At 46.8% G+C, this 24,764-nt stretch overlaps 2 protein-coding genes across 2 annotated transcripts in view; one reads left to right on the top strand and one right to left on the bottom strand.

Annotated features, from left to right (window-relative positions):
- The window catches only part of LOC120902263 (MOXD1 homolog 2-like), an 80,395-nt gene extending 61,677 nt beyond the window's left edge, over positions 1–18,718 (bottom strand). Inside the window, exon 1 of the mRNA XM_040310854.1 lies at positions 17,386–18,718. The gene's annotated coding sequence lies outside the window, so the exon portion shown is untranslated. The remainder of the gene's footprint in view (positions 1–17,385) is intronic.
- A 1,943-nt stretch (positions 18,719–20,661) lies between these two features.
- On the top strand, positions 20,662–23,836 carry LOC120899808 (multiple epidermal growth factor-like domains protein 6). The gene has a single exon (XM_040306035.1). It carries the CDS (start codon positions 20,757–20,759, stop codon positions 23,772–23,774), a length of 3,018 nt encoding a protein of 1,005 aa, XP_040161969.1. The 5' UTR covers positions 20,662–20,756; the 3' UTR covers positions 23,775–23,836.
- The last annotated feature ends 928 nt before the right edge of the window (positions 23,837–24,764 follow it).

The following is a 24,764-nucleotide window of genomic DNA, read 5'->3' as shown; positions in this document are numbered from 1 at the left end:
CCCCATCTCTCCCACATAGTGAACAATTATGTTGTGATTGTATGCCTTGTTAGTTATTTACAGGAGGTGGATTATTTGCATTGTATGGATACTTTTTGTGCGAGTCTTACATCCTATTCAGCGTTCAAATCTGAATGTAACCTACACATCACACACACACACGGGCATACACACAAAGCATCACTTCATTCCGAAAGCTTTCCCGCGAGAACAAAGAAAACCCACCCGGTTCCGCTGGGGTTTCTGAGAAAACCTTTTCATCAGTTCCGCGTCATAGGCAGATCCCCCCCACACACACACTCGTACAGAGCGTGCGATCTGCTGTGAATTGTGTGTGTGTCTGTGGGTGAAGAAAAAGGTTGGTGCGCACAATTTTTCGACAATTACGAGTCAAAAAGCGTTTCCGCTTTGCTTTTTTTTTGTTGCACGCAAAACAAAGCACGTTGCGCGGGACCGTCTCACAGAGCCTGCGGGAGGCGTCTCATGGTTCACCGGTGATAAAGAAAAAGTCTTTCCACCCAACAGGCCGCCATTCAAATTCAAATAATGTCCGCCCGAGTGGTCCAGCGAACTGTATATGTGTGTGTGTCTGTCTTCCTGCCACTCCCAGTGCTTTACATCGTTTCCTGTCGCAGTGCGGAGAAGGAGGATCTTGAAACTTGTCACACAAGTGGTGCTTGGCAGCTCTAAGCCAACAAAAAAAAAAGAAGACCTGAATACCGTTCGGGGTTACACACTCGCCTGTGCTCCTCATCTTCAATGAAGTCGATGGGGGATGAATAACCGCAAAAGAAAAGAATACAAACACACAAACACACACACACAAGCGTGCACAGCAGTCAGCTTCACAAAAAAAGCTTCACAATTTGCATGAAAAGCTGACAAAACCGTCATGAAGTACAGGTTAGGGGCTCAAGAGAGCCGTTGAAGAGGTTACCTGCTTACTTTTCGTCGATTGTATTTTTTTCTTCTTCATCCCCTGCCTCGCATTTGAAACACTTGATGAAAGAAAAAGCGTCTTTATGTCAAAAACTGTTGGCGAAAAGCGGAAATGAGGCATTGGGTTAGGGCCACCTCCCACCCAACCGGACTTGTTGGGCTGCGTGGGAATGCTGAGTGGGTAGCAACATCTCGCTGTATCGCACAATAAATGATAACATGCCGCCACGGATAACAAGCATTCCGTTGTCGGAATTCATCTTCCCGTGTCCGTGTGATGTGATTGAGCTCTTCGGAGGCTGCTGTGGCACCAATGCATTGAGATGCTGGTCTTACAGCTTCGTCCCTCGACGTACTACACAACACGTCCTTCCCATCAACACGTGTTTCATGGCCACCCCAACTGGTGGGAGCCACCATTTTAGCCCGTGCGTTAACATGTGTAGTGATTCCAGCAAAAAAAAAAAGGTTTTTTCTCCTGCCAACAGACTATGTTAGAAGAGCACTATGTGGGAGGACATCGAAAGTATGTTGCTTTCGGATTCAATGAGCAAAACCACCTCAGCATCAGCTCAACGCGGCTTTCCCGCTCTTCCAATCAGGCACACCAGCAGGCAATAGCTCCACTGCTAGCGGGCACAACAATGTGCCTTCGAAACGCCATTGTCTGCGTCCATTGTTATTCATAATGTCGTTTGATGAAAATCGTGCAAAACGCATTATTTCGCTCCCCGTGCAAGGCGGGAACGGGAGCGATCCACGCGTCGTTTGTCCGACCACGACGCAAGTACGGCAGCGTTTCTTCACCTCGCTCCAAAATTGCTGACACTTGTAGTAGACGTGGTCGTGGTGGGTTCTTCCAGTCAAGCAATAACAAGCCGAAGGACATTTACCGCGCACAGCAACGAGCAGCCGTTATCATCATCAGCATCATAATGCGCCCCAAGCGTATAAGAGCATCGCTCTGTGTTCCCAGTGTCCTTGAGCGCACCGAGCTTCTTCACCGATGATTTGGCTTACAGTGCGCGCCCCTTAGAACAGCGCGTCCATTTATCAAACACAAAAACACTAGAGATATTGGTGTTTCGGACGATTTTTCTTCGTCGCGGTGTTCTTATCGGTCAGTCGGATGAATATGTACAAAGCGAGCGTATGAAATGAACCGAAAGAACGGACCAAAAGCAAAACAACGCAGGACCATTCTCTTTGCTTGCTTTTACCATTGAAAAATCCAAAATCCTGCCCGGTGCGTATCGTTTGTTTGCATATTTTAAGGATCCTTTCCAACACCGTCAACACCGGGGCCTTAGACTCCCTCAACGCGCCCGCCCTCCTCTTTAGCTTTCCCTGAAGCATGGAGAAGTTTTTGGGTGGCTGAAATCTTAAAAGTACACTTGATCCAAACCAAAATCTCACTCCATTGCCCACCAGCAAGTAGGTCTTCGCCATTGTAAATCAATTTCACTCACTCACTTTTAGACACATTTTTAGCAGCTCGTTGAAAATTCGTTAAGTTTTGTGCAGCGTCTTTTGCTACTTCCCCCCTCCCCGCGTATGGGAGGCAACGAACGATGTGCTTTGCTTCTTCATCCTGAGTATATGTGTGTGTGTGTGTCTGCTGCTTTGCAGAATTCCAGCCCAAACCGAGGCGCCTGTGCTGCTCCTTCTTGAAGTCCTCGTTTTTTTTTTCTTTTCAAAAAGCTACTTAGAAACAGCTAATATGCCCACAACAACGCGAAACGCTCTGTCAGTTGTTGCTTGCTGCGTGTTTCCAAGAGGAGGCACATTTTCAACACACACCCACCCACCCACACTCAACTCGACTTGGCACAAAAGTTTATTTACACATGAGATGCTCAAGCAAATGAAGCCTCCGATGTTGTGCGACTTTCGATTTTTGGCTGCGCGTGCGAAGCCGTTCCGACTGCTGCCAAGGCGAACGGAGGCCGACACGAAGCGGGGACGGGATTATGACTTTTGCGAATATGTTAATTAAGTGAAACATGATTGCTTACAGATTTGTGGGGCACGATTGTGCAGCAGTAGTAGCGTGCGGACGGGCGGATGTAGCAAAGAAAAAGGGTTGATACGGGGTGGGCCGTTGATTTACAATAGGCAAAACTTCGGGAACGCCGTGCCGTGGATTAAAGCGCTGAAGCTTTGCCGCAAGGAGGCGCTGTGTGATATTTAGCCGAGAACTTTAATTTGGAACAGAACTAAACTTTCATTTTTTCTCGATGGATTTGTTTAGTATTGTTGTTAGACGAGAACACATATCAGTCGACGGTATTGATTGTATTTTTCTTCCATTGGGAAACTAAATTAATTTCCAAAAAATACGTTTCTGTTCAAACTATTTTCTGTAGCCCTCAATTCTGGGAAAAAATCGATTTTAGTATAAGCGATAATTTGTGAAAATGTAGTTCTGAATTAAAAATAAAACAAGCAGTCAATAACATTTTATGCATCTGATGGAGCTACCTGGTACTTCACGGGCGACTACAGGTACATGCGTTTACTGTAAAAAGGTAACCGATTTATAGTTACTTTTAGAGAGAGTGCATTTCAAATAGCTTTTTATATCGATCTTTAGTAGCACTAAAAAACACAAAAGTAAATCATATTTTCAATTACTGTTTTGGAAGTCTTTTTAACACTTTCATTACAGTGCCTAATCGGTTTCTGTTGTAAAATACTTTAAATGCTTAAAAACTCTACGTCTGCTGCATGAAGTGACATGTTGAACTATTACATTAAAAAAAGAATGATACATGTACCAGCACAGCACAAGTGAAAAGAAATTTAAATACTTCAAAGTACAAACATGATTCCAATTTAAAAAAAAAATCCTGGTCATGGCACCAACATATTATTTTTAATTAAATGTATGTAGTTTGAGCACAATTCTTCATTTATTTTTTTCCCTTGTTAGCAACCAAATTTTTCCATCTATGAGAATAATAATCTATACATCTTTCCCCCGTTTAGTCTATATTTTATTTATTAGGTCAAATAAAAAATCACTCAACTCTAGCTGGCGGGAAGCGGGAGAGCAAAAACAAACCTACTCACGACCCTTTTTATACGTTTCCCAAGAGGGAAACCCCATACTGCCCCGAAATAAATTTCGAAACACGAATCTCCGTATCTCACCCCGCTCCCCGAACCAAACTCCACCGGGAAAGCGAAGGTACTGCGGGGAGGCAGTTTTCGGTTTCGTTCGCCGGCGAGGTCGAGCTGCGAGCTTCTCAGGTGCATCATTAAAATGTTTAACCTTTCCAGCCTTGCCCGCTTCTTTCACGCAAGAGAGAAAGAGAGAAAAAATTGTGCCAGTCAGCACGGGAACAATTTATTGATCTAAATGTTGAAAAATATTGGTACCCAATGTGGTTTCTTTAGGGGCAGAATAGAAAAAAAACCGGGCACTCGCGCGTGTGTTTCGAACCGTGCTCACCTAGAGAAATAGCTGCCGAAAAGTATAACCTTTAGCGCACACATACATTAAAAAAAACCCTCAATCGTGCTTTTTCTGCTATTTTCCCTTTTTCCCCCAAAAAATTCGATGCTCCAACAACGGTACACTACTGGTTTGTTGAGCAAGCGAAAAACTCATACATGAACCGTACGTTTACCGACCGAAGCAATGTGCTTTGAGCATTGGTACTTCCTCCTCACTCGGTTCCACTCTACATTCGGGCCAGAGAATGTTTAAACCTCTTATTCCTGGTGGAACGTTTGTGGAGAGTTTAGAGTAAATACTTTGCCGGATGTCGGGCTTCACTCTCGTGTGTGTGTTTTTTTGTGTCTTTCTCCACCCGTCCGAGCGTAGAAAAAGTGCTCGGTAGGATCGTTTCGAAATCAGTCGGAACTACAAACGAACTCGGTCGGGTTGCAACTTAACGGCCCCCGCTCCAGGTCCATCCCAATGCACGTGCGATTGAAAAATTTGTTTTCCCTGTTTTAGCTCTTCATCTCGTTCCCTGTTCAAAGCACACCCGTTTACGGTTCATCGTACTGTAAATTGCACACATATACCCGTGGCCAGTAGTGTGCCGAGTGTCGGTAGTCAACGAAAACGAAAAAAAACACTCATCTCAGGCCCAATGGCCCCGTTGTACCCGGGAGCGGTTGCACTTGCTAGTTCCCGATTATACGCGCTTACAGAAGAATCTGCAATTGCATGAGTTTTGGGAAGGGTGGGTAAAATCTCCCTCCACGAATCCCGATAAAAACACAACCTTCAATGTTGTTTCCGTTCCTAGCCCTGTGAAATGTGATTCAGGTTTTTTTGATACTTCACCTCATCCCTTGCCGCGCGCGCAGCAAGTGAAGCAAGCTTTTGCGCCAAAATTTATCGTATCGGAATTTAAATGAGTTTCCAACTCCGCTTCTAAACTCCCTCCCTCGGTACGAATTTGAATAGCCTGAGTGCCTTTCCAGTGCTCTCGATTTTCGCTGATGAACGGGACGGAACAACCGAAGAAGGGGACACGGCGCTAACGTGCTGCAACCGAGGTGCCCAGCCAGAAAAGAAAACCCATAAAACTAGCTTCCCACTTTGTTGGAAGGAAGCACGCTCAACGTACACCTAAGCGTACCCGACCCCTGCGGGGGAAAGGTCTCGGAAAAAACGGAACCGGAATTATAAACCCCTTTTTTTGCTGTCCTCCTAGCGTTCGATGTCGATCGCCCAGGCCCAACACGGGAAACGGGAAGCCTCTCGTCGACAAGCGGTCGCAGTGGTTGCAGAGGGTGAATTGATGCGGAGGAGGCAACTCTGCCCACAACCTGCCCCCGTTTGCGCTACATCGTTCGACAATAAATCGATTTATAAAATATTACTAAACTTGAAAACGGGCGAGAGGAAGGACACAGGAAAGGACACAGGAAGCTAGTTAAGTTTATGGCTGCAGAAATCAATAGCCCGAATCGGAGTATGTAAGTGTACCGTTATGTGTGTATGTGTGTGTATGTGTGTTGAAGTTGGATAGGGGTGTTCCGGTGAACCCGTTACGTGACGGACCCGTTTTTTGTACAGGCAAAAGGTATGGCATCGAAACAAATTTGGAATCGAAAAAATGGCCATTTTTGGTCCTTCGAGCCGGATACGCTCATTTCGCATGCAGAACCAAGGACGCGCTGGTCTCAAAAAATTGAAGAGAGGTAGAGGCAAAGAGGATAGCAGGGAGAGGGCCCTCTTTAAATAGAGATGGCCTATTTTATCGATAAATTGACTTCGAGCTGCTCGCTGCACGATGTTTTCTTTTCTGCAGGTACGCGCACCTTGGCCTTTTCCGAATGCCGGCAAACTGCTGACCACGAGCGCCCTCTACACTGCGACAAACCGGTCCAAACGCTACTTGACCTACCTACGTACTCCGCAGCCAAAGCCCGATACGGAAGACACGGGCCCGTTTCTGGCACACAGGCAAACATCGCAGCAAAATGTCCGCAATGTCTGCAGTTGAATTAAATATCCGCTCCGCTCGCAGACCCGGCTCCGCTTATCTCTGTACACAGAGCGAACCTAATCCGCTGCTGCTGCTGCTGGTGCTGCTGCTTCTCGATGTCTCTTCTTGGTACAGCCGGTTTTCTTCCTGTTTGAGGCAGCTTCAAGAAGCGACAGCAAGCACAAAGCCAAAGAAATGGTCCAGCGGAAAACCAGAAAGCTAACAGTCAGATGGCAGTGTCCTATGGAAAAGCGGTTGGCGAGCTTGCCTAAAGGTGTACGTGATAACGTGTATTGGTAGTGGGTCGTTGTAGGTGGTAAAGTGAGAAAAATAGCTTTTAATTAATTTCTATTTGTTCAAATGAGTTTATCCCGTCGCCTTGGTCAAAGGCGTCAGGGGTTTTTTTCCTCTATTGCCTCTTGGCGATGCTTTTTTTGTGAGCAAATTTCTGCACAAACGACCGAACGAGGCAAGGAACTGGCCCCGAAGGTTCAAGGCCTTTTCGCACGCTCTAATGGCTCCAACACCGGCGAGGCCTGGCCAATGGAATGTGTGGCTCTTAATTTCGTACTAAAGCGGATAAATGAGACCATTTCCCAGCCGAAACTTTCACACATACACACACAGGTGTCTGCTTGTGTGTCTATGTGAGCAGCGCACCGGCTATTTCCTACCCGAAAATGCCCCAAAAACTGAGGAAACTTTTGCCGTGCCGCAACACACCTCAGACGATTTTGCCGGATGCAATATCCGACACGAAATTAGGTCGAATTTAGTTGTTTTCGGAATGTCTTCCCTGCCAGGGTCCTTTCCTACCCGCAGTCTTTTGTTTGAACAGCTTCATTGCACCGGATTGGTGGAAGAGAGACACAGAGCGCAAGAAACAGAGAAAGAGAGGTTCCAAGCCGCCCGGGACGTTGTTTATGGTGAGATTTGATAATCAGGTGGATTATCATGGATTGAGTTCGGCTTTGCCGGGTAATTCCACACCAGTAGTTAGCGTCTTTTTGGGGAAGAAGCGGGAAACGACTACCTTTCCTACAGTACCTTCTCGGAAGGTGCCCATCCCCAAGGCAGACATCAAAACTCATGACGTAGTTGGCTCTGTTGTGTTAGGTTTTTAGTTGATTTTGGGAGCGGGTCGGGCCTATTATCAGCTATCTTAAAGGATTACGCAGGATGTCTTCTCCAGCAAACGGGTGTCCCAGTTACAGTGTTGAATATCTCCACCACCGTAACGAGCCCTCACTCTGCCGACTGTTCACCCATCAATAATATTGAGAATTCCTCAAGATGAGCTCTTCAACATTTCAATGCCATCGGTATCTGTTCGGGTTATTAGATGCCAACATTTCTCTCCTTACTTTAAAGCCTTTCCAGCAAATTCTGGTTAAGGAGTTCCAACGCCGAGAGCTGTTCGTGAATCTTTCGACATTTTTCTGACCACTTTACTTCAACCAACCTTCACACACTCTTCTACCCTGGAGCCATCCGTTCCGAATTGATTTTTCCGTCCTGTCGGTTGTTTTTTTCTTTCGGCAACAAAATATTTCCGTCCATTTTCCAGCAACCCAAAGGTTCCCTAGTCCAGCCAGTGAACTCTCCAAATAAGAAAAAAAAAACACTCGGGATATCGTACATTCTGGTCATTCCGGAGCGCTTTATTAGATTGAGAGCCATTTGTCTCGTGTTCGTGTACCCTTCCCCATGCAGTGTGTGTGCGTTGGCCGTAGTCAGCAGCTTCCAAATGCCCCGAAGACATCGAAGGTATCGGTTTTCCCAGTATTGGGAAGATGTTTTTTATCGATTTCCTCCCTTCGTAGTTTTTTTTTGTTGTTCGCTACTACTAAAGAACCAAACAACAGAAACGCTTGCAACATCGTTTAGGTCCAACAATAATCCTAACAGCAATAATCATTCGAATTATTGCTCTTCAAAATTACCCTCAGGTTAGTGATAAAATCAAATGTTATCCACTTGCTACGGTGCTCACCCAGAAGCGGCGGAGCCATGTTTTCGGGTGGTTTTACTGCTGTACGGGGTGTGGGTAGAAGTTCTTGAGGCTCACGTTAAACAACACGATTCCTTTTAAATCTATTCGGTGAGTATTCGCCCACCGTTTCGGGAAAATAAAAAATCAATTCCCTCACGCGAAAGGGATATCAAGTTTGTAAATAGTCGGAGCGAGCCCACACCCAACCTTTACCGGGCAGCACTTCAGAAACTTCATTCTTTGATTAATTTTCCAACAATTTCAACGTGAAGGGTGAATTGAAAACTGAGGGAGGAAAAATGGGTCAATGAACCGATACATGCAATCGAAGTAAATCCTCGCTCCGGAACGGGCATTGATTGACTGCGGACATTCCGGCCTGCTGATCGATCCAATCACCATCCAGGGTCGGTACTTCTTTGTCCCATTTCCTTCCAGCCTTCTGATGGTGGCGACCGCACAAATAGCGCAAAAATCCATTGGCAACGATTTAAAATACCGATACTTTATGTTCTGTGCCGTGCTGCCGACCGACTCGTTATTATTTGCTGTGGTCCTTTCAGGGATGCTTCCGGGCTTTATTTTTTCCACCCGGAGACCCGGAAACAGGAAAAACAAATCATCCCGATATGTGGACCCGAGGGCATTATACCCATCCGAGGTGCTGTTGCCCGCTGTCCAACGAACCGGAAACCGATGCTTTCTGTCTCTCGCTCTCTCTCTATCTCTGTCTCTTTGTGTGCATGTCTCTTGCCACTGGTCCAAATGTCAACAGAAATAAAATGTAATCCCAGGTGATTAACCTTTTCAGTCTACCGAGCGGTTGGTGGTTGTGGTGAGTTGTGTGCGGAAAAAACTGGAAACGAAAACTCTGAAACCAACTCTTTAAATGGTTCATTTCGTATGTGTGGACTTTGTACAGGCAAGGTGAAGCAATGGTCCCCGCTGGGATCTTCTGGGAAATTTTACTCTCCAGCTCAGGCAAACTCAAACCGGCGAGGAGAAAAGTTGTGACAGTTTCAACAGCAAACGAAAGTGGCTCGCCGTTTGTTTTTTAGAACCTGTCGAAACTAAATGCTTAGCTAACCGGAAGTAATTTGGAAAGTTCTATTCCACCCGGACACGGCTGCCATTAGCTTCGTTTAGCGATCGTCAAGGTTCTGTGGTGTTGACTCCAGAGCTCAAGAATCAATAAATTGGAATTGGAGATCCGTCCTTCCCGGGCGCACTGTTATTAAAGTCATCGAACGAAAACGTCTCAAACATCCATTACACATGTGTAATCGGATCCCTAGTTTTGTATGAAATATCTGATTGCCTTTCCTGCCACGTACGCGCTGTATACACACACCTTTAACGAATGTTTAATCATTTCACCCAGCAGCTACGCATCACAAAAGAGAGCAGCTCCCGTTCGCTTGTTTGCTAAGCGCTCACAAGACGTCTAATTAGACATCTGTCCAGTGCAGTGGGACCGGGCGGTTCGATCCCGCTTCGATCCGGCTTGTTTGTACGGGGAACGTGCCCTGCCTGTCGAATTCGCTTTCACTTCACCGGTTCACCCACTTCCCGACAGCGAGGGTAATTCTACACCACTGCCGCACCGCGCGGATGGCCATCGATCCGGGCGATCCGATGCGGCGGGCCACGTGGCAAGGCTTGTAATTAAATAAAATTCCCTAATACTCCCGCCGTGCGCACTAAGCCGGTCGAAATTATGGATTGCCTTCGACGTCGAGACGCCCGGTAATCGATCTAAGATAAGGGGAAGAGTCGTGTGCCTTGGAAAATAAAACACACACCCACGTGGAAGTGTATCGGTGAAACCGAACAGCACAACTAACAAGCGCAATGGGAAGAATTCCGCTCATCCCAGTGCTAGAAACTCGGGGTAGAATATTCAAGTGCAGATTTAGCATAAATTATCAAACAAAACACATCGTATGGTTATGTGTGTGTGTTTGTTTAGTGTAGCAAACACGGTCCCGGTGATGACGTGTTGATGGTGCAGAAGAAAACTAAGTACATGCGTAGACAGGGAGATGATCTAACTGTGCGATATTTGCATTGTATACTTGCACACGGTCGTCGTCGTTGCCGTCGTCGTCGTCGTCAGGCAGCTCAATCCATCGCCGGGCGCGCGCTTGCTGTACGGTCGATAATATTCTAATTTAAATCTCTTCCCAACATAAATTAAAACATTTTCAGCGCCTGCGTCTGCGTTGAACAGTCTCGAAGCGATGTCCTTTGCAAAGCTTTCGCTCTGCTCAAGGCTACTTGCGGAGGAATATGCATTATGCACAGTGCACAGTCGTTGTGCATTAGCCCGGGGATTAGCCCGGGGAGTTTGAAGACGCGAGATGTGTCTTCGACGGTGCTTAACTTGTGCATCGGTTGCTACAAACATTAAAACGGATGCATTTTAATAGAGATGATCTAATGGATTAGTGGCGGTCCGCAGACTCCTCGCAAGGATGTTGGCAACATCCTGCGGGGAGGGAAAAAGCATTTAAAATGCTTAGAAATCGGGGATAAAAACCTTATAACCATTTTAATAGACTCTCAACATGTTACAGATTACTGCCGCTCGATAAGAGTAACCTCAGCGTGCTACATCAGACACGCCATCGGGAGCTGGTTTCCTTTTTCTCCCTCCAGACTTCCAGAAACAAACATATCCTGTGCTGTATGCATGTGAATATAGCATGAAGCGAGTGGTAAAGTAGTCGCTCATTTCCATGCAATTTCTAGTAGCAAACCATCCTGCAAGGGCAATAGGTACCGCATCTTATCTTCAATCGGCAGTGAGTGAGCGTGCCCTTTCTTCGCTGAGGGAGCGAAACCTGGATGGGGATATCCCGGCGAAACCATCAAAGCGAAAGTGCTTGACGACATCACAGAGAATCAGGCTGCATCATCCTGTCTCATCATCGGCTGCACCGGGCAGCAGCAGGTAAACATTGCTTTAATGTTCTTATTTTCAATTTGCAAGCACTGCCATCACCGCCCATTGACACTGCCACTGCCGCACGAACACCCGCTGGTTGGCCCGGGATGTAGGATGTAGGTCATCGATGTTGCAAGCGGCACGGCACACGGCACACTCTGAACTCATCCCAACATGGTGGTTTTGTACGGTTCGGCACGTGAACATGCCCTCTCGACACTGCGCCATCCCGTACATCGGTAGATCGAGTGTGTTTCCCGGTGTGTTGGGTTCATCCAACGACACGAAACACGGCCACTTGTGTTCCTGTGCTTCCGTTCATATGAGAAGACGACCCGTGGGGGGGGGGGGGGACGATAGTGAATATTGTCGCTCCAATCCGATGCTCTCTGACCGGCACGCTCTCCCCACACATTGGTGACATAAATATTATTGAAAATGTTCAACAAAAAAAAAAACACACACGCAAGCAGAATCACAATAAACGACAATCTGACGCGTGTTCTGTCAAAATAATTAATTTAAAATTCACTCCACAGGATTGCCGTTGTCCACGGTGGCATCCCGAGCACGCTGCTACGTGTGCTCGTGTAGGTGAGTGTGTGTGTCCAAACAATTATTTGCAGCTGCGACGAGGATGCGAAGGATATTGAGGTCGCTTTCGGAAAACGGATTGCAAATCGCCTCGAACTGCCACACACCGCTGGACAAGCAGGAAAGTCGCTGTCGCTTGGGCGGAAAGGCGATTTAATTAATTTATTTATGATAATACGATGACTTGTTGTAGTAGTCGCCCTAAGGGAGCCCTGATTTCTGCCAATACTCGAACGGGCTAATTATGTAGCTTCACGTCCAGGCAGCACGACGGCGTGCTCGCGTCTACAATAACACTCGCGCCAACCTTCAATAATCACCCCGTAATGATGTGCGTGTTGATTGATTTGCTAATGTTTCGATCGCTTTCCACAGTTCACAGTTCCATTCTTATGCCGTCCCTCGCTTCACCATATTGTATGTTGCGATTAACATCAATTAAAGGATTTCAAGTCATGAGCTGGTCCGTGAGTGTAGGAGTGTGTGTGTTCGGGCAGTCACGTCAAGATGGCACAAGTCAACGGCCAACAACATCCGGACATTGCTGGGCTGTGTAGTTGAGGATGGGAGTAGAGTACATTATTGATCCAACGTACCAAGATTGTGGTCATCCCGACTCCTCCTCCCCCAGGGATTCCCTTTGTCCAACAGCACTGCAACCCAGTGACAGGGCTGAAACGGGCTCGAAAGATCGAATCACTCAATAAATCTCCTGACCTGAATTGCAGATGAAGTCACGTAATGGATTGAACCTTCGTCCGTGCCCGGCCCCCAGGCCGGTCGCTTAAAGCTGCGCCGCTGGGGGTCACCGGGTCACCGGGATGGAGGAGATCCCCCGGGGCATATGTTTGCGCCCATACAGTGATTATCATTTTAATGCGCATTATGCGGCTGCACATGGAAATTAAAATCAAACATTCGCGCGCCGTATCTGAGCGAGGACGGCGGTTCATCGTTACAGCGGTCGGCGGCCATAAATCCGCGATACAGCGACCGGTGCAGTGCACTGCAGGTGTGTAGACCATGCAGATTTTGCAGCACTTTAATCGTTGATTGTGATGTGTGTCAAAGGAATGCGTGTGTGTTTTTTTTATAGCGCACTATGTTGAGGTATGGTGGTGAGAGATTGGTTGTTTGGTTTTATTAATATGTGGCACAAACTGTGCTTACAGAGTTTTAGGAAACAAGCAACCAAGTTCGAATCTGTTTTTTCGATTCATTTATTATTAATATATTATTGAATTTGTTTCGAATTTATGAAGAATAGCTAACAATTCCAACTGTACCTTCATCTTTGAGCGCCAAACAATGCTGTAAGTAGGTGAATTCGTAAACCCATTCTTACCTTTCTTTTTTTAAGTGTATACATTTGCCAACTGCTCATCAATTATTTGTAAAGTTATTTGCGTTACTAATGATACAGATTTATATATTTATAGGTCAAATTCAACAACTGGGCTGTAATAAAGGCCTGCAATATTACTTCGTATGATTTGACGTCCTTTTTCACCAATAAAGGATGCATTAAAGTAAGTTACAGTCTGCTCACGAGCTACGCGTACGTTTCTGAGACATCCGCATTATTCAAATTTCGCATATTTCAGCTAAAATACAAAATTTGATTGGCTATTTTTGATTAAATTTGGAATTTTTATACACTGATTCGTTGGTAAAATAGTTTGTGCATAAAATTTGGATAATTATGTGCACTGGATAATTAAAGTGCTTAAAAAAAGCTTTTTTTCATTTAACAATTCTAAGAGAAAATTGTGCTTATTTGAAACAAGAACTGTCATAAGCATAGCATTTATGGATTGTTGAATGAGCATCGATATCAATTGAGTCTTCAAAACCCAATAATCATATGCCACTCATAACATAGTTTGGAGTTGTTATCAAAATCAATACCTATACTTTTCACCAAACCCCATTATTGATATGATATGTGTAAACGATAGCAAAACCCCCCACTGTTTGACATTAATAATATTACACATACATTACACATACAAGAGAAATCTGCTTCCCTCACCGTATCACACCCATTTGCAAGCTGTAACAGTATTTTAAACTAAAGTTTAAGCTCTTTATTACAGCTTTAAGCCGACCCGGCTGGATGACACAAGAAAAGGCCTCATAAAAGCAACGAAGCCTACATAGTTATCCATTTCTTCGCCGGCATGTGTTTGCCTTCAAATTCAATTCGATTGATCGCTTACAAGACGCACCCGCTTGTAAATCGCTCGCCAAACACAGATGACGAACCGAAGTTTTGCTGCTTTATCCCTTTTTTGTGTGCGTGTGTTTGCAACCCATCCCATCGGTATGATGGCACACGGTGGGGGGGGGAGCAGGAAAAACAACGTCTCGGCTACTGATTTTACATCGATTTCCCATCCACGACAAAAGCGCCACGGTACGGCGGCATTCAGCGAAACGATCCGGCTGCTGCTGGTTGTGCTTTTTCGTGCTGCAGTGCGGCGAGGGCTTTGCAACTCCTCCTCCACATCCCTTAGAAGCTCTGGGACATGAGGGCAAAAATAAAGCAACCCCGAATGTGCGCGTGTTCGGTCGTCCATTCGGCCGGAAGGATCCGAAAGACAAACAACGACAACGTTAGAAGTTTACCCATTGCAAACACATTCAAAAACATCCATAAAGATCCTTTAAAACCAGAACCGAAGAAGGAGTCGTGTCAAATAAAGGGTGGGAAGGGAGTGGGGGGGGAGGCGTTTTGGAGTTCACGTAATGGATCACCAAAAATCAAACACGGTTGTTGCAGCAAATGCCAAACGTACGGCCGCGTACAGCTCCAAGCGTATACGCACGATTCATTAGCGCGTTACCCACCAGAGGGCGCACTATTGCCAACTCCAAAAACTTCAGGCACTGGGAACGAGTTCCAACAGGGTCGGTTTCAAAATTATTACCCCCTAAAACAAAGCCCCGGGTCCGCCCTATTCGTGTTCTCGTTTTTTTGGGAAGCGACCGTCGGTTGACCTTTTCTTCACTCGAAAAATCAATTTCACTGCTGCCCTTCCTCCCTCCCGTTCGCGTTCAAAAAGGCAATAAAACGTCACACACACAGGGGGTTCGAAACATTCCGTAGCTCAGCCCTCAAATGAATAGTTCATTGTTTTCATGAATTTTAAATCGACGGAAATTTAGAACGACCGCAGCAACATACAACCGTCTAAAAACACCGGGCTGGACAAGCGCCACGCTCGCAGGACATCATCGCAGGTGACCAGGTTCCAGACCGCGGGTGGGGACTGCAAATAAAAAAGACAACTCTCGGGGAACCAAACCAAAACTCCCGCAGCTCCCTCGGCCCACCCCGCCGCACTGCCCCGGTGGAGCTTTTAATGCCTTTCTTGGGGGATCTCATGCGGGAAGTTTGTTGCCGGGCCAAAGCAACGGTGTCAGTACTTTCCGACGAAACCCGTTCTGCAATCGTGCAGCAGAAAGTGACGAGGAAGAGGAGGAGGAAAAGTTTAATCAAGGTTTTTGATGGACTGGTGAATAATTGAAACCAATACCAGGTCCAACCTGGCAATGGATGATGGCGAGCGGGTTTGGTTCCGTCTGTTCCGCGCGCAAAAGGAAAGCAATAGGGGAACAGAAACACACAAACACACAAAAACCTCGCGAAAACAACGGAACAGTACTGACCTCAATAATGATTCCCTCGTTACGGAACGACGTCACGGCACCGGCGAAACTCAAACACAGGACAAAGTTTTGTCGGCCGGAAAATTCCAACTTCCATCGACACGTCGCCGCTGCTGCTCCGCTGATGACATCGATCAGGGCAACCTTCCCTCCGGGGGATGGGAGGGGCCATTCTGTAAAAGCCGCTTCACCCGCTCATCGATTATCGATTTTCCTAGCAGCAGCGGCAGCAGCAACTCCGGCAGCAGTAAGTTTGCCAAAGGTTGTCTTGATTGTCACGGTTCGGTGTGGCCGGGTTACATAACGAACCGTAAAAAAAACTGGAGCCGCCTTCTGCAGCTTCCCAACACTTCCACTCTTTACCGTAGCCAGACGCACACACACACACCGACACAGGGGGTGCAAAGATAACGAAGATAACGAGGATCCGATCCGAGCTTTACACCCCGGTAAAGGACCTGCTTCCATCGAGAGAGAGAGAGGGAGAGAGAGCAACAGCGAGCGAGAGACGGTCGGCATTTTACCAACCTTCCGGTAGGCGTCATCAAGCTGTCGACCTGGATTTCCCTTCCAACTCGGCCAGCCACGGAATGTGCGGGCAGGTGAAGAGCAGGCTTCACATGATGACAATATTGTGCCATTGCAAGCAAAAGGTCACACTTTGGTTCCAGGTGGGTGAGCAGATACCCACTCCCACTCCCCACAACCCTCCCGCTTACCATGGTGGCCGCACTGTCCTTTCGCTTCCTCGTTGGCTGATGTTTAATGATGTCTGCATATTTTACGAAAAATAATCCAAGCGCCAAAAGCACCCGGAGTGGATTGTTATGGGGTTCATGGTAGAACAACCGCTTCTAGGTGGCAGTTCTGCTGATTTGTTACCATATAATTCTTCCTTTTACATGCTTTTTTTCCTGTGGTTAGGAGAAGAATTCAAAAGCTTTGTGTTATTATATATCTTGGTGGACATTCTTGGAACATTTGTTTTTCGGTCTGGGACTTGCTTTTAATAACAAGTTGTTGAATGTGAAATCATACATAGCTTTCCATTGTATATTAAATTTTCACCCTGACAATTTATTCTCAAAGGTCACAGGATCTTTGAATGCCCTAAACTTCCTCCAATACTATGACACTGTGACATCTATCGACAGGCTCTCTGTCCAAAAGAAGTAACATTATAAATTCCAAACTGGAATTGATTGTCCAGCAACTATTCAGACATTGTTCCTTTAAAAAGCTCCTCAGCTAAATGTCTATTCTTCAGGTCTATTCAGGAACTTCAACTTTGGATCCACTCAACTTCCATAACAAATGTCTTGCACCTTAACTCAACTAGCAGGACAAATATGTTTTGTGGTAGAGTTGCCAACCTTTACCATGCTGACCTATTTAAAAGTGACAGCTTTTCCCCTTTAATGATTGCAGACGAAAAGTGTCTACGGCACAGGTTTAAAATCCACCGAAATAGGACACCAACCGAACACCCGAAGTTACGAAGACAAACACTCCTCAAGTAACATCAGCCCTCAACGCTCCCAGGAGGCGTAAATTTAACCGTTCCATGCGCCATTCCCTAATGGCAGCACATTTCAGCCCAAAACCAAAAACCCCCCGCAATCCTGACAGTTCAGCTGTCAGCAATGATTTCCCTCCCCAAAAGCTGAAAAATAATAATTTCCGCCTTTTCGTCGCTTGGAGGCGCGCAAAATGCAAAAGAAAAACGGTAACAGGAGGATAATAGTACACATACACACACACACTGACAGCAAAAAGAGGAAAAAACTTACTTGCACCAGCGCTGCTGGAAAACCATCGTCGAACAAATGAGGCACACCGATTCATGGCCTGCTGGGTTTGGTTGCTGATTTCTGGTTTTCTTCTGGTAGAGCACATAAACACACACACACACGCAGACCGACACAGTTTGTCACAATCCCAATGCTCTGCTTCGCTGTCTCCTTTGGTCGCACCGGAAACGGTCCGTTTCATGGATGGTTCGAAATGAAATTTACATTTTTCATGACTCGCCTTCGACTCGCGCGTCGTGCTGTCAACGTCCAACGTTGCGGTAGCCAAGGCCGTGCGCCAAGGGTTTGACCATTTGTCTCGTCGCTTTTCACCGCTACTTTTCCGGCTTTTGCGTCTCTGCCGAGTTGGTTTTTTTCCACTTTAACGTTCAGCTAGCTTTCTCGTCTGTTTCTTTTGTTTACTTTACGTAAATTCTGCTTCAAAAAGGAGACACAACCACATCTACACTCAGCCACACAAAGTCTCTTCCGTTGCAGACACAGCCCAAAACGAGCATGCAATTCGGCAACGGAACGCTCAATTTATTCCGGATTGTCCCGGTTTTGTTTCCGCGAGCAGCCCCGGGCCACGGAAGCGACCCTCCCTGGACGGTGGACAGACAACTGGCGAGAATCTGCGCGAACCACCCTTTCGATTTCACTGGGAGTGCTCAGCGTCCTAGAGCCTCGATTGTTGTGCCCGGAATTACCACACTGGCACGGACGCGACACACACAGCGAACAACCCACCCGGCCCAGTGTGAATAACCTTGAGTGAAATTTATCGATTTTCTTCCCGCGCACGCAGTCCCTGCTGTGCGATTCTTGTTTGTGTGTATGTTTATTTCTGATTCCTCTCACGTGTGTTACTGGGCTTTTGTCTCGCTCACACTAGCACGAATAGTTACCGATTATCCTTTCGCGTAGGTTGGGAACGGATGTCACGGAAAACGGTTTTTAAAGTAATGACGAAATGCTTCAGAATCTGCTAGGAAATTCTCGTTTCCTAATTCAAGAATTCGTGCCAGAAACTCTTTTTTGCACGAAACACTGGCCAGCAGTCACAATTTTTCGTTCTATCATCACTTTTCTAAAATCTCCCTTATAATTTCACGTGCCACACATCATCCCTACTGAAACTATCCTCTCGCACCCCTTGGCTGTACCTTAGTTTACATACACTCACATACACAGCCACACTCGCACACACACACTCACTCATGCAACCCAGATCGCGGCGCGAATTTTTCCCTTTTTCTTTTCCTCCGTTGTTACGCACTCGCGCACTTACACAGCGCGTCACGAGCAAACGTCACGACCGTACTAAATCCTCTCCGGCAGCCGTTCGAGTGCGGATGCTCTGCTTTTTTTCTTTCTCAGGCCGAACCCTACAAACACACATACACACATATATACACACGGACGTGTACGTGGAGGGTTCCGGCTGTTTTTCCCGGTCGGTGGCTGTTGAGACCGAAATTTTTGGCCATTCGGTCGGTTCGGTTGTCGGCCGGTTCGGAGATTTCGGACGTGTCGTCGGCTTCCCATTGCGCTCGGAGCGTGCTCTCTCTCTCGAGCGAGCATCCCCTTGGGAGAACGATTTGCACTCCAGAATCCCACCCCAGATTGGCCGTGGGTTCATGCCGAGAAAAATGAGGACAGGAAAATGAACACACTGCGTGCTATAAATGGTCGACCGGCCGAGGGAAAATGCTTACCACGTCCTGAGCTTTATGGCAAAGGACTTATCCCCTCTCTTGGTTTTTCGTTGGTTGTGCAACAATGTGCTTCAGCGTGTTGTTGCGTTGTAATATGTGCTTAAATGTTGCAGCAGATGTAGGAAGATTGGGTTTGAGAGTTTGCTTTTGCCTATATGCATAGCAATTCGTGTGATATATTCTCGTTATCAGACCTTTTCTACCGATTTAATATGTCTTCAGAATGCAAAGAATTTGCTTGTAGATATTGCTTTTTACTTTGATGACTAGCTTTATTCCATTCAATTATAGTATTTCATGACTCAGTAGACAAAATTTGATACCGCTATCAGTCAAACTATAACCATGATGGCCAAAAAGGTAAATCTATTTCGTTTAGAAGTGAGAGCGTTCAAAGAGCTGCACCCAGTGGCTTCTAAAACCGACAATGTATGACAGTTTGTGGGCGTTTTATTAACCTGGTCCGACATCTAGAATATCTTGAAACTATAAGATAACAATCAGTTTCTAATGACCGACGTCCCTGAGCGCCAGCTAGCTCGTAATAATGTTGAAAATGAAGACTGAGAGAAAAATCGTTACATCGATGCGTTAGCTTGGCCGGGAGGTCGTAACATCCGGCTAAACAGTGACATCGTACCCGGGGAACATGAACAAACATAGCAGGAAGCAGAAATCGCATCCACTGGCTTCGCAGCGGCAAGCTATGATGCCAAACTCAAACCGATCATTTCATGTGTATGACACTAAAGTTCGCGAACTTTAATCCTCAATATCCATCAGCTGCGTCCTATCCGAATTGTATGGATGCAAAATGATGCAAAAGCTCTGCATCAAAAGTTTTGTCGTGAAAACTAAGGAGGAATAATTTCAAATCGAGGTAGATCCACTATGTCGAAAATTCCGGATAACTCCAGGTAACGAATGGTAGCTCGTAAAGTCGTACGTTAATTTTTGCAAGTAAACTAGAATAATTCCATTGATTATTATTATTATTTATTATTTATTATTTATTATTTATTAAATAAACAAATAATAATAATAATAATAATAATAATAATAATAATAATAAGTCAAGTTCGTGTAATACGTGTTATTTTTCGAGGATAGAGGCCAGTATAGCTGACATCTTCGAGGAACTTTTTAAATTTTCGAATCACTCTTTTTCAGCAGCAATATCTATCCTTCTTAATGAACGGGTTTTAGTGTAATGGTGTTCAATGCTTTTAGAACATTTATTCATTAAAATATTGCAGAAAAACACTTTTATTGTGATATAGATACTTCTCCGAAACTCGTTGTTCTTCGGTCTCTTATGTATGTTAAATTATTTTAAATCTAATGTTGTATACTGTCCTTATTACCCCATTCTCACCTATCTGCCAAAAACGATTGTTTTTCTTTTAAAAAGCATCCCCCCTCCCCCAGTGTTTATCTCAGTTCCGGCGTTGAATTGATAAGCTCGTAAAACGTAAGCATTATCAACGACATTGAAGAGGACGAGGGGAGGGCGAATTATTACCAATTGGCGGCAGATAGCCAGAGCGTCAGACTGGACGTCTAGACCACAGGAAGAGAAATAAATGACCACCTCGCAGCAGACCACGACTTCAGTGTCGCTAAGACAACACACCTGCATCGTGGTTTGTTGCAATGAAAGAAACATTACCGTTCAAGGGAGGCCCTGCCGGAGTGGGCTTCCTCCTGTTCCTACTGGTACAACTACCTGGTCCCAGTACCGGTCAGCTCATCCAGTTTCCTGCTAGCCCGGCCTCCGTCGAATCGGTTTGTACAGGTGTGAACGCCGGGATCTTCCCGCATCCCGATCCGACCCTTTGCCACGTTTACGTCTCGTGCACGTTCGAGCAGCCGATAGTGTACCAGTGTGCCGCTGGACTGGTGTTTGATCCGTCCTCGCTTCGTTGCGTTCCAGGTGACCGGGAGCAGTGCGCGGAACGGAATGATCCCAACTGGTACGAGCAGTGTGCTGCCTATTCGTACGCATTCTTTGCTGATCCGAACGTGTGCTGGGAGTTTGTGTTCTGTTCGCTCGGCACGGTCAATCGCTACACGTGCCCGGCCGGTGAGATCTGGTCGCAGGAGGACGGAGCGTGTCTATCCGGTAATAGAGATACCTGTGAAGTGTATGACATTGGGAACGTCTGCCAAGGTCGTCCCGATGGTTTGGTGCCTCACCCGACGGACTGTACGCGGTTCTTGCAGTGTACGGGTGGCGTTACGACTATGCTGGAGTGTCTGCGTGGTGAAGTGTTCGACCAGACGGTCGGTCGCTGTATTGTAGGCAATACCGAGACTTGTGAATCGAGAGGAGACATGTGCCGTGGCGTTGCAAACGATCTTCGCCCGCATCCGAACGAGTGCCATCTGTTCGTGTTTTGCTCACTCGGCGAAGCGTCGGTACTGATCTGCCCACCGAACGAGATCTTCCGCCCGGACATTCGATTCTGTGTGCCGGGTAATCGTGATACGTGCGAGTTCAGCCCGGTCGAGACGGCTTGCGTTGGACGACCGCCCGGTGTTGTGCCACATCCAACGTCTTGCGAGCTGTTCCTTTCCTGCCTGAACGGCGTATCCACTGTAATGTCCTGTCCGGCGGGCACGATCTTCAATCCACAAACCGGTGTCTGCAGTGTTGGCGATCGTGACACGTGTCTCGTGACCGAGGGCCTGTGTACGTTGCAACCCGATGGCACTATTCTGGAGCATCCACTGCGCTGTGGAATGTTCATCATCTGTCGGGGAGGCAATGCAGAGGTAAACCCATGCCCACCGGGGGAGATCCTGCGTGTCGATGCACAGTTCTGCGTGCCGGGCAACCCGAACACCTGCGAACGCTTCCCCATCGAAACGATGTGTGAAGGACGGGACGGAGGTCTGTTTTTACCGCATCCGACCGACTGTGCGCGGTTCATCTGGTGTCAGGCCGGCGTGGCAAACGATTACGGGTGTGAGCCGGGCAACATCTTCAGCGCACCGGCACAGTCTTGCATTCCTGGAAATGCAAATACCTGCACACCACTCACTGGGGTGTGTGCCAATCAGCCAGATGGGCAGGTACTGCCCCTTCCCGATCGCTGTGACTTCTTTATCTGGTGTACTGAAGGACGACCAACCGTGAATCAGTGTCCGGTGGGAGAGATTCTTCGCCCAGACGTACAGTTTTGTGTGCCGGGAAGTGCGGACACGTGCGAGTTTGTGCCGATCGATCTGATGTGCATTGGACAGGGTGACAGCACTCGCTTCCCGCATCCAACGCAGTGTGCACTGTTCATCGCTTGCCAGGGACAGAACGCGGTCGTTAATACGTGCCCTGCTGGAACCATCTACAATGCTCCGTCGCGCTCGTGCGTTCCAGGAAATCAGGACACCTGCGAGCGGTTCAACGATATCTGTGTTGGGCGACCTGATGGCACGTACTCTCATCCAACGATTTGTACGGCGTACATCAATTGTGTTGGAGGTCAGCCAACGTTCGAACAGTGTGGACCCGGAACCATTTTCATCGAGCAACTCGGTGGTTGCGTTGTTGGCAATACAGCAACATGCACTCGCGTAGACGGTCTCTGTGTGGGACAACCGGACGGAGCGATTCTTGCACATCCCAACGAGTGTGATCTTTACATCTTATGCGTATCGCAACAGGCTGCTCCTCTACGCTGTCCACCCGGCGAGATCTTGAACGTACAGGCGCAGTTCTGTGCTCCGGGCAATGCAAACACCTGCCAGTTTGACCCCGTCGAGACAATGTGCCAAAACATGGCAGACGGTGCGATCTATCCACATCCGAGTGAGTGTTCCCGCTTTGTCGTGTGCAACGGTGGGCAGGCAACGGTGGCGGACTGTCCGGCCGGGCAGATTCTTCACGCACCGACCCAATCGTGCCGTCCGGGCAATACAGCCACCTGCGAGTTTCTTGATGGAGTGTGCTCGAACCGTCCCGATGGCTGGGTGATCGAGCATCCGAACCTTTGCGGTCATTTCATAATATGTCAGGGAGGCACGGTGTCGGTTAATCCTTGCCCGCCCGGTGAAATATTGCGTCCCGATGCTCAGTTCTGCGTGCCGGGAGATCCGTCAACCTGCGGCTTCGAGCCCGTGGAGCGTATGTGCCTTGGGCGACCGGATGGCATCATCTATCCCCATCCGACCAACTGCCAGTTGTACATTAGCTGTCAAAACTCGCAAGCAGTTGTAACGTCCTGCCGACCTGGAACCATCTTCCGCGCAACGACACAATCCTGCGTCGCTGGCAATGGTGATACGTGCACGTTCCTTGACGGTACATGCGTTGGCCGTCCCGACGGAGTGATACCTCATCCGGAGGGTTGTGCGCTGTTCCTGCTGTGCACATCGGGCACTACGGCCGCTTTCCGCTGTCCGGAGGGTGAGATCTTACATCCGGAGTTCCTGGTCTGTGCGGCAGGCAATGCCGATGACTGTTCGTTGGCACCGGTCACTACAGAGCCACCGATCATTTCCGTATGCGAGGGTCGTCCCGATGGAAACTACACGCATCCTCTGCTGTGCTATTTGTTCATCCGTTGCACAAATGGTGATACGGAGATTCTTTCCTGTCCACCAAACCAGATCTTTGTCGGCGCTATTCGAGACTGTGCGCCGGGCAATCAGGAAACGTGCATTCCACTGTAAATTAGAGGGTTCAAGGGCATATGTTGTTAAAATACATAAATAAAAACATAAACGACTGCTAATTGTTCACGAGCTTTGGCAATCATTTGTTATCATTATTGCGAATAGCCGATAAACTGGTTTTAGCGAAGGGATGCCAAAAAAGAGAAACATATTTTTTTCAGGTTCTTATCGAGAAAGTAAAGCCGAAATAGATTAAGAGACAATAAACATCTTTAATAGATTCGTTAACGTTCAGCTTACAAATCAACCAGATTAGTCCTACAATAAAGTCGTCTACTTGCGTCTATTTCACATAATATATTTGTTATCAACTCTTTGATAGCCCTTGTTGTTTGCGATACATTCATCAATCGGAGCCCTTCAAACAAAATTCATTCCAGATCTGCTATCACGATTATTGGACTCATTTCTAACGTCCATGTCCAGCAAACAGTAATACATCGTTATCAATATATCTTAAGGTTATAATCTTGTAGGCACTGTAATATCAACATCGTAGTATCACTTGGTTATCTATAAGCTACGAGTAACATCGAAAATGTTCAGGTTAATAATGTACTCTAAGTATTGCAATAACCTACTGAGAAGTATGGTCGTACGCGGAAGGGGGTCCTATAGCCTGAAGACAGTCGGTACATTTTACATTGAGAAGATCAAATGGCCGATGAACCGATACATTTTATAACAAGGCCGCATCACGAGACACTAAAACCTGATACCTGATAATACCTGATAATAATCTGTACCTACAGTGCATCAATTTCATTATCGTACACCCTCAGCACCAAGCCAATACTTTGTATTGCAATATTGCATTGAAAAAATGCCATTTTCTTTTCAAACGCTTCACGACTACCTTGTCCCACAATGTCCCTCACACTTTAAATAAAAATATTATTTACCTGATTGCTTCCTATCTACGCTACAAGACTACTCTGAACTACAATGGTGCTGATTGTTATTCACCTCTACTATCATCACTTTACA

Source organism: Anopheles arabiensis, chromosome 3 (assembly GCF_016920715.1).
Source record: "Anopheles arabiensis isolate DONGOLA chromosome 3, AaraD3, whole genome shotgun sequence".
Lineage (NCBI taxonomy): Eukaryota > Metazoa > Arthropoda > Insecta > Diptera > Culicidae > Anopheles > Anopheles arabiensis.
This window is presented reverse-complemented; position numbering and strand designations above follow the sequence as displayed.